The sequence below is a fragment of the Lipophrys pholis genome, assembly GCF_963383615.2.
Source record: "Lipophrys pholis genome assembly, chromosome: 6".
Classification (NCBI taxonomy): domain Eukaryota; kingdom Metazoa; phylum Chordata; class Actinopteri; order Blenniiformes; family Blenniidae; genus Lipophrys; species Lipophrys pholis.
The window spans coordinates 2,594,554-2,604,553 of record NC_137629.1 but is presented as its reverse complement, the minus strand read 5'-3'; the positions used below and the strand labels follow the sequence as shown (position 1 = coordinate 2,604,553).

Genomic DNA, 10,000 nt, shown 5'->3' with positions numbered 1-10,000 from the left:
GACAGTTTTTTTTCTTTCTAAATCTCACTGACAATAACACAAACACTGGAATTTAATGGAGTTTTAATTCAGCCGCAATCTGCTGCTGTATGGGGTCACTGAGGCTCGGAGAGAGGCTGGGCCGGGTCAAGGGCGTTGTATAGTCCCAGATTACACCACAGTGGTGCTCAGAGCCACTGAAAACACAACTTTTTGAATACGGCTCCCAAGGTGGAACATTTTAAAAATGGTCTGTCTCCATGGAAATGGGGGGAAAATTAAACTTTTTGAAAATGCTGCTACTTTACATGCACTACACGGCAGGAGTAGAATGTTCTTCTGCACATGCTCAGTATCTGGACAATCACAACAGTGTTTCCTCTGTGGTGTCATGACCACCAGGCCAGATTCTCCTGGGACTTGGTACTTTTATTTTGACAGTCACCAAAATAACAATCCAACTTGGTGGTCTGTCCATTAGAATGTCCACGTTCTCCCATTGTTAATGTTTAGAGCGTATTATTCTCTGCTGCAAACAACCAACAGCACCCACTAGTGGCCAGGCATGCGAACTACATTGTCTTCAAAACGCTGACATGTCAACATGAAACCTTTCTGAAACGAAAAAGCAAAAATGATGAGTTGCATTCACAGTCCTCTTCAAGATTAGGTTTTGTTTCCACGACCACGAATACGAATATTGGGTTCTCTCGATTTTGTTCACATTTATAGCGTCTGTGTGGTTTCATTACAAGAACAAGCAACAGTGCCGTCCTGTGGCCCGGCATGCTAACTACACCGTTATCAGTGTGTCCGCTGCTGCAGTGTAAACGTACCACTTCTTTTTTTTTTTTTTTACGTATTAGGTGTTGTCACATAACGTTGTCGTGTAAGCAGGACCTCAGACACCAACTCAGTGAGTTAACAGACATTGTGGAAGAATCCAGAAGTGCCTGGAAGGAACCAACATCTAAATTTAGATTTGGGCCTTCATCATACAACCGGTGCAAATCACATACATCAAAACATGTGACACATTGGTGGGGCGCATTTATATGAAAGAAATTGTGCAATATAAAGTATGAAAAATCACTCCTAAGAAAATAAGCCATCGTGCTTCAGTCCCCATGAATTGATATTCATGTCGCCTTCGTCGTGAAAAGGTCATGTTGGACTGATGTGCTCATTACAGCCATGCAACAATGAGGAATGTTGGATACGAACGTGAAAATGATTGATCGTGTCGTGATGATTGATCGGTACGAAAATGAAGCCAGATCTTTGATTTGTGCTTCAATGGAAAAAGATCACTTCATTGCAAATTTTAAAAGTTTCATTTTGACCCATTAAGATTTTAATTAACTGTGCCAGAATATAATCTCAGAATGGCTTCCTATCCTTTCTTGTGCTTGTTTCTGAAGAGCCACTTTGATGTCTGTGTGCATATATATATATCATCAATTACCCTTCTCCCCGACTCGCCGTCTCTTATCTAAGCTGACGCGTTTGTAAACAGTTCGTCAGCGTCATCAACTCATGTGGCCGCTTGTGTTATTCAGGATTATGTATTACCAGAAAATTCAAGTCTGACAAGTTTAGAAACTCGTGACTTTAAGAAATAGCATTCATTTCACTACTGTTTTCCCAAACTGGCCACTATTCACCACTTTCATTCATCTTCTTTATTGCGTCCTGTCCTGTGAGTTCCAGCCCCTCCAGTGATCTGAGCGCTTAATGGAGTAAGAAAACAGATCTGCCCTCTGCAAACGAAGGGTCTGAAGGACTGGTTCCTGTTGTAGACTTTATTTATTGATTTATTGGCAAAGCCACCTGACCACAGTGGGAATAAGCAAAGATGACGAAAACGCCAGCAACAGCAGTGAAAAACTGAAATGATCACATCTCAAAAACAACCTACACAACAGAAAAAGCATGAGAACAGAGCAACGGAGGGAAGAGTAGTTTGTAGTGCGTGTTCAGCCCCAGGAGGCAGATCAGTTTATTCCCCAAACTGCCCACAACACCCAACGACCCCCTAACTGCATGCCTCCTAGACCAGACTGTCAAAATAAAACTACCAAGTTGGATTGTTGTGATGGCGATTGTCAAAATAAAAGTACCAAGTCCCAGGAGAATATGGACTGGGAGTCATGACACCACAGAGGAAAACATTGTTCTTATTGTCCATCCACTGAGCATGTGCAGAACTACTACGCTCATGTGAAGCAGCGAAGCTTCAGAAAAGGTGCGTTTTCCCCGTTTCCATGGAGATGGAATCAGAGCGTCTTCATAGAGTTGCTTTTTCTTAGTGACTCGGAGCACGTATGATGTAAACAGACAACCAAAACAACAAGTTTTCCATTTTCACTTGAAAAGACCTAAGAAAGTGTCGAATCACAAAACCTATAAACATGTTTCAAATATGTTCCTGGGATTAATGATGTTATTCTATTCTATTCTATTCTATTCTATTCTATTCTATTCTATTCTATTCTATTCTATGTTTTTGGTCTGTGAGAGGAAAGTGGAATGCCCTGAGAAAACAAAAAAATGACTGAACTCTATAGTTTCATCAGTGATTATGTGAAGAAAAGCAGGAAAGAACAGAATAAATGTCTGCAAATATGTTTGTCTTGGATAAAACTGTCATTTTAAAATGTACTTCTCTCTTCACTTCAGGCCGGTGAAATTTAGTGACCGTAGATATAAAGCTATTGATTAGAGTGTCATCTTGAACACACAGTTTAATGAAAAACACCGTCGGGCAGCATTTTAAAAAGCAGAGTGGCTCTCCTCTTTATTTAGTGTGTAATCTGATGGGCTTAAAATGAAAGGTGACCCTGGACATCAATCATGCAATATCTCAACAGCACTTTGGTTTTAGTTAGGGTGTCTCATGGAATGTGGCTAAAGTCATTTCAAATGATTACTCACAGCACGAGTCGAACCTGATGAATCACTTCTAATATTTGTGAACTGGCAGAGGAGATGAAAAGTGAAAAGTGAAAGCTGTGGGAGTTTTGTAAAACACGAATCAAAGAGGATGTATCCTTACTGTGTCTGACTACGCACACTTCTACATTTGAATCCTCATATTGCATTTCCTTTAACCAGGAGTATATCTAGGAAGTGTTTGCGTGTATACAATAGGTGCGAATATAATACTGTGCACACGTGTTTAGAATCCAATCAATGGTACGAATCAGCTCAGCCTGGAGCAGAAATACTGCCGTTCTTTTGGTTTGAGACATTTATTCATCTGCCGTCCCGTCAGTTTTGTTTGCAGACTTCTTTATGAAATAGTTTCTGTGTTGTGCCTTTACTCTGCGACACACCACCAAGACCCAAGACTACAATTTAATTATTACTATGAATAATAATTTAATTGGTGCTAATGTTATCATGTAAATGGAGTCTAAGTGTGATGCATGAATTATTGATAATAAAAACACAGAAAGCCTCGGAAAACAGTTCAACGACAAAGGAGGTTTATGATTAAATGCAGACTTTTAATCAAGAATTGTGTTTAACAAAGGACGAATGCTCCCATTCTGTAGGAGGGTTTGGGGTTACCTGGGACAGTGAGTCAGGCAGTCTGAGAGTGGAGCCACACGGTCTTTTGACCTCTCCCTCTCTTTCTCGCTCCTTCTTTTCTTATCATTAATGATTGTTACCTGGATTTAACGGACTACTTTTATAACTTTGAACACCTTTGGACATCTTTCCGGTACCACCCCTTTTTTTTTGTTTCTGAGACGAAGTAAACTGTTAAACTTCACGAGTGGTTCTGTGGATTTTTTCTATGTGGATAAAGAAGATGGAAATAGATAGAGCGTCAAGCTAAGGCCTCATTCAGTGGAAAACTACACATTCTGTCAAATCAGAAACTTAATGAACGACTTAGCTAAGAATGAAGAACATTAAAATGTAGTTTCCAGAACAACGGTGGACCAGAGAGGCATTAGTGGGACTGACGTCTGTGTGTGTGTGTGTGTGTGTGTGTGTGTGTGTGTGTGTGTGTGTGTGTGTGTGTGTGTGTGTGTGTGTGTGTGTGTGTGTGTGTGTGTGTGTGTGTGTGTGTGTGTGTGTGTGTGTGTGTGAAAGCATCAAAACCTTTCTTTGGCTTCTGAGCACCGTTCCATATGGGAAGGTTCTCGCTGTTCATCCCTGGTTTCCTCCCACTGTGATTATTTGAGATTATTTGGCGTCAGTAATGTCGGCTGTCGGCTGTTTTCCTCTAATGGCCTGGAGATTTGTCACCTGGGATCGACTCCAGTTAAAGTCATACAGGAGCTACATGAATGATCACAGACTGAACTGGGAATGTTTTTGTGGGACGTAATTTTTCATTATGTGGATTTGATGCCTTTTAACTTGATGCAGAATTTAAATAAGAGCGCTCGGCTTTGACATACAAACATCATTAATCAGTACGGAGTGAGATTATAGACTGAATAATTTTCACTGTGTGAAGTCTTATGTCATGTCTCTCCCATCCGTCAGTCTGCACTGTCAGTCCTCTTTGACCGAAGTATGACAGAAGGTCCTACATTATTAAAACACAGCACAGTTCAGTCAGAGAACTCACTGGAGCCAACAAACTGTTTGTACACCGATAAAACCCCAAATCACGAGTCGGCTCAAAACTTTATCAGAGCTCACAGAATCCAACAAATGAACTTATATTGGGCACTGTCCCACTTCAGTGCACTACGTTGTGGTAGATGTGAGTACCTTATGGTGATTCGCTCTGCATGGGAGGACATCGGACATACGGCTGGGCGATTTGGCTTAAAAAAATAAATTAAAATCTAGGAATTTTTAAAGAAGAATTAGATTTTTGATTTTTTTTTGTCAATGCACTTAGGAACGACTGCAGACATGAGATATATTGTCAAAAGCGCAACTTTATTGCTGTTTGTCCGCAGAGCTAACATGCATATAAACGATCCCAAAATAAAATGTAAATGAGGCTCAGTCATTCAATAAATTCAAGCTTTAACCAGATTTAAATACAAGTTCAACAGCAACTACGGAATCCCACAAGGAACGGTAGAACGGAACGTTAAAAATTAGGAAAAACTGTAGGGGGGGAAGAAACTTGAATTTGCAAAATAAAAATCTTTTTAAGCTACAAACTCAAGAAATCTCTTTTTTTTTCCCCCATCCCATGTCTGTCATGCTCCTGCTTTTGTTAATATATAATTTTTAGTATTTGGTTGTTTTGGTCAACGGGAGGGAATGAAGACAAAGGGGAGCGAGTGATAACATGAATTAAAGAAGCAATTACTCAAGTAAATAAACGATCTAGTTTAAGTGAAAATCCACAACAAAACAAAACCCCTGTAGATTTGTCTCCATTTGCCCCCAGGGGGCAGATCAGCTTGGAACAATGCTGCCACAGCAACTAACAGCCCCCCAGTGTTTCCACATTATGTCTCTGTTTGTCTGTGAATTTCTAGTGAAAATTGAAAACTTTCTTGGCATCTTGGGTATCTGTTTACACAACAATGGTAATCTGAGCCACTTAAAACACAACTTTTGGAAAACTGCTCTCAAGGTGGAACTTTTGGAAAACTCTGTCTCCGGGGAAACGAGGGAAAACACAACTTTTCTGAAACGCTGCTTGCTGAACATGAGCACTGCGGCCTGAATAAAAAGTTAGGGTTAGGACTGAGGGTGTGTCCTAATAGTCCCTCCTATCTCCTTTCCTATCCACTTCTCCTTAAACCCCAGAAGTGTTTAAGTGGCGGCCATGAAAAGGAGCGTTGGAATTCTCACTAAGATAAGGAAAGGAGGCTCAGTGCATCCTTTAGAACCTCCTTTAGCCTAGGAACCACTGATGCTTCCTTTAGAACCTCCTTTAGCCTAGGAACCACTGATGCTTCCTTTAGAACCTCCTTTAGCTTAGGAACCACTGATGCTTCCTTTAGAACCTCCTTTAGCTTAGGAACCACTGATGCTTCCTTTAGAACCTCCTTTAGCTTAAGAACCACTGATGCTTCCTTTAGAACCTCCTTTAGCTTAGGAACCACTGATGGTTCCTTTACCAAAGGAGACCAGCTCATGTTCCCCCACAATTCCTTGCAGCGACAACATTTAAAGGAACCCGCTCATCGGATCGTTCAGGGAAACTCAGGATGACTGAAAAAGGAGCAGATCATGTAAGTTACCAAAGCAATAATCTGCCTAGAACAACTTGAAATCATCTAGAACCCAGATCCCAACTAGGAATGTTCTGGAGGTTGTAGAACCAACACAGTAAAGTCCAGTTTTAGTGGAGCCTCTTCTCACTCTGATTGGTTCTTTATTCACCTGGCAGCCGTTTCCCTTTAGTTCCTCTTTTCCTTTCATTTACATTCAAACCTTGAGATGTTTGACATTAGATCAGAGGTTAGAAGGGGAAAGTGACAGGAACCACCTTTATACTACTTTTTATCACATTTGTACTTTTTTCACCACGACAGACGTCAATAAGCTTCACCACCGTCGGATTATTATTATGCCACCTAGTGGAAGTGCAGTCTGATTGTCACAACAACGTGATCGCCTTTCCTTAACCCCTTTAGGAAGCCTCCTAACACCTTGATGACATCACAGGGTTAAGGAAAGGTGGATAGGAAAGGAGAAAGGAGGGACTATTCGGATGTACCCTGTGTTTCCTCTGTGGTGTCATGACCCCCATTCCATAGTCTCCTGGACTTGGTAGTTTTATTTTGACAGTCACCGTAATAACAATCCAACTTGGTAGTTTTATTTTGACAGTCACGGTAATAACAATCCATCTTGGTAGTTTTATTTTGACAGTCACCGTAATAACAATCCAACTTGGTGGTCTGTCCACTGGAATGTCCGTGTTCTCTTGTTGTTAATGTTTAGAGCTCATTGTTTTCTGCTGTATGTGTAGTTTCATTACAAGAACAACCAACAGCGCCAACTCCTGGCTACGTAGTTTTCAGTGTTTCTAGGGTATCTGTGAAACAGACATTGTGTTCAAGACTTTGGAGCATAATGGCAAACTTCTCTGAAACTAAAACGTAAAAAGATGTTTTCACTGGAAACGAGGCCTCAGTTGTTTTTCTCTTCTTAACTTCCAGCACTGAACATCACAGAGGAGGCACCGACGTGCCCTCTGGGGTATTTCCCCTGCGGTAACCTGACCGTCTGCCTCCCCCAGCCGCTGCACTGCAACGGGATCGACGACTGTGGAAACCAGGCGGACGAGGAGAACTGTGGTGAGTCCGTCTGAGACCGGTGACGTCACAGCGACACACACTTCGTTTTTACTCCAGAGGCCCCTCGGGCTTCCTGACATGTACAGCACAATCAATACACTCCAGGAATTGATTGCTCGCCTCAGATGGGTTTTCGGCGAATGTGATGAATTACTCGGATAGGTGCTTTAAATAGTTGTAGCTAAGTGTGTGCGATTACAGCGGCTGAGCTGATGGTGAGACTCCGGCTGTTGTCAGCAGCGGGTGTAATGACGGGTAGAGAAACCAAAGAACTCGTATCCAAACAGATGAAAACATGCTTGTGAGGAGAAATGATACCGCTGCACGTGCACTCATTTCCCCAGGAATCAATATTTTTACACCCGAAATGAGGAGCGGCCTCAGTTTAACATAACAATAATGTGGATTCACACAGTTTTAGTTGTGAGTCGTTTCTGCTGCAGTGCCGTGCAATTAGGTGGCAACTGTTGGATTGAAGGTGATGGGGTGTTTAATTCCCTCCAACAATACATTTCTGGTGTGTGTGTGTGTGTGTGTGTGTGTGTGTGTGTGTGTGTGTGTGTGTGTGTGTGTGTGTGTGTGTGTGTGTGTGTGTGTGTGTGTGTGTGTGTGTGTGTGTGTTGATAAGAGCTGATAAGATTGAACTTAGAATCCCCACACAAACATACGTTAGATAGAATGCAGTAGAAGGTGTGTAGCCCCACATTATGTAGTAACGGTGCAATAGGTAATAATGTAATAAATTTTAATCTCAATATGTAATAATGCCACATTCTGTCATAATTTGACGCATTTTGTAATAAAATTCTTGAATGCATTATGTAATAAACTTTGGCGCATTTGTAATAGCTTGTTACATATTGTGGCTGTATAGACCCACATTATGTAATACATTTTCAACTCATTGTGCAATAACACTGCATCTTGTGTGCCCCCGGCTTGCTCAGTTGGTAGAGCATGAGACTCTCAATCTCAAGGTAGACGTGTCCCATGTCTCATGTCCCACGCTGGGCGCCACCTTCCCGTGGGCTCTCCACCTGCAGGGGAGGTTCTTAATTGGTGCAATGTGATCTGGGTGACGGTGCTCAGACTGACACCCCCGCCACCCGGAAACGGATAAGTGGGAGAAGATGGATGGATGAACTGCATTTTGTGATAATCTGCTGCATTTATAAATAAACCTTGCCTCATTTTGTAATTGTTACATATTGCAGCAGTTATTGCAAAATGCGATTGCTCCTCTTTCTTTAAGAAAGTGTAATAATTTGGTGCATTATGTAGTAAATCATCAAAATTGATGCCTTAATTAGAAAAGTCATTATACCATCAGAATAACATTAATTAGGATTTATTAACAAAAAAACCCAGAATAGTAGGATGTTTTATTGCTCAAGCCTAAATCAAATTGAACTGTTTTCATTATAATGGAGAATGTTTTTCACATGCTAGAAACAAAAACTACACATTATTACATCATTACTGACACAAACATTATTGGTGCATTGAAATTTTGCAAGACAAACACCTGCAATCTACATTATTTTATGTAATTATTATACAAAGCATAAAAACACAAACATTTATTACATTATTACATATTGCACTATTATTACATAATGCAGCTCTACACACCTGCATTTTGTAATAACTGGCAATATGGAACAAGTTATTACAAAATGCAACATTTATTAAAAAATGAAGCAGATTATTACAAAATGCGGCGTTGTTACATAATGAGTTGAACATTTATTACACATTGCACTGTTTGTATAATGTGGTGCTACAAAGTGGACCGATTGACTTTGTTCATTTAGACAGAAGTAGATTTTGTTATTATGTCAGGCATCGAAGCTCTTACTACATACATCTATCTATTGTTTGACTCGATACTGCGTACCGTAGGACCTAAGAACTAAGATTGTAGACCGTAATGCTGTGAATGTAAGACAACCTCTGTTTACAGGGCTCGTACTGGGAAGTCAAAGGCTCCATGCACCCGTTTGTGTGCAGTGTGCCGCTGCCTGCCTCTGCTTGCTGCTGCCTGCCGCTGCCTGCCTCTGCTTGCTGCTGCCTGCTGCTCTCTTTCAGGGCAGTTTGGAGCTTTAGGACGACAGACGGTGGAAGTTTAGTTCAGTTTACTTTAGTTTAGTCAGTGAGACGTGCAGCAGGACAGAGACCGACTCCCACTGGACTTCACCATCACTGATCTGTCCCCGTTTGTTCACACTGACGGATGTTGTTTGATCGCTTGCTTTTGTTTTGTTTGTTTTTTTTCTTTGTTTGTGCCTTCATTGCTGCAATACCTGCTTCAAAGAGTATCTTTTATTTCGCTCAGACAGATGAGTTTCGGAGGAAAATACAGCAGCTTCTCAGTGTAGTGAAGTCTGGCTTCAGTTTGGACCACAGTCGTTCTCCTCAGGCCCGTTTACACCACAGCGTGGAAACGCACATCGTTTTCAAATTGTTGGCATGCAAATGAGAAACTTTTCTGAAACTACGACGCCAAAACGATGCATTTTCGTTTGAAGTGCTGTCGTGCGTTCAGGACCACAGTTGTTGTTCTCCGTCACAACAACCCGTTCCACCACATGAATGTTCTCCACCAGTTCTTCATTCGAAGAACCGCGCTGGTCAAGTTCGTTGTGTCTTCATGGTTCTCACTCGGTAATCGGTAAGCCTGTAAACCAATGTGAGGAGCACGGTACCACCTCCTTTGACTCTGTGTTTTTCAGATTTTCGGTTTCTGTGCTCACCTCATTTCACACAGTGACTCTGTAGGTTTGCAG

General features: G+C 41.4%; 1 protein-coding gene across 1 annotated transcript in view; it reads left to right on the top strand.

Annotated features, from left to right (window-relative positions):
* LOC308111040 (relaxin receptor 2-like) overlaps positions 1 to 10,000 on the top strand; it is a 64,366-nt gene that overhangs the window by 2,887 nt on the left and 51,479 nt on the right. Inside the window, exon 2 of the mRNA XM_080465748.1 lies at positions 7,077 to 7,214. Within this exon, the coding sequence (XP_080321874.1) occupies positions 7,077 to 7,214 (138 nt within the window). The remainder of the gene's footprint in view (positions 1 to 7,076; positions 7,215 to 10,000) is intronic.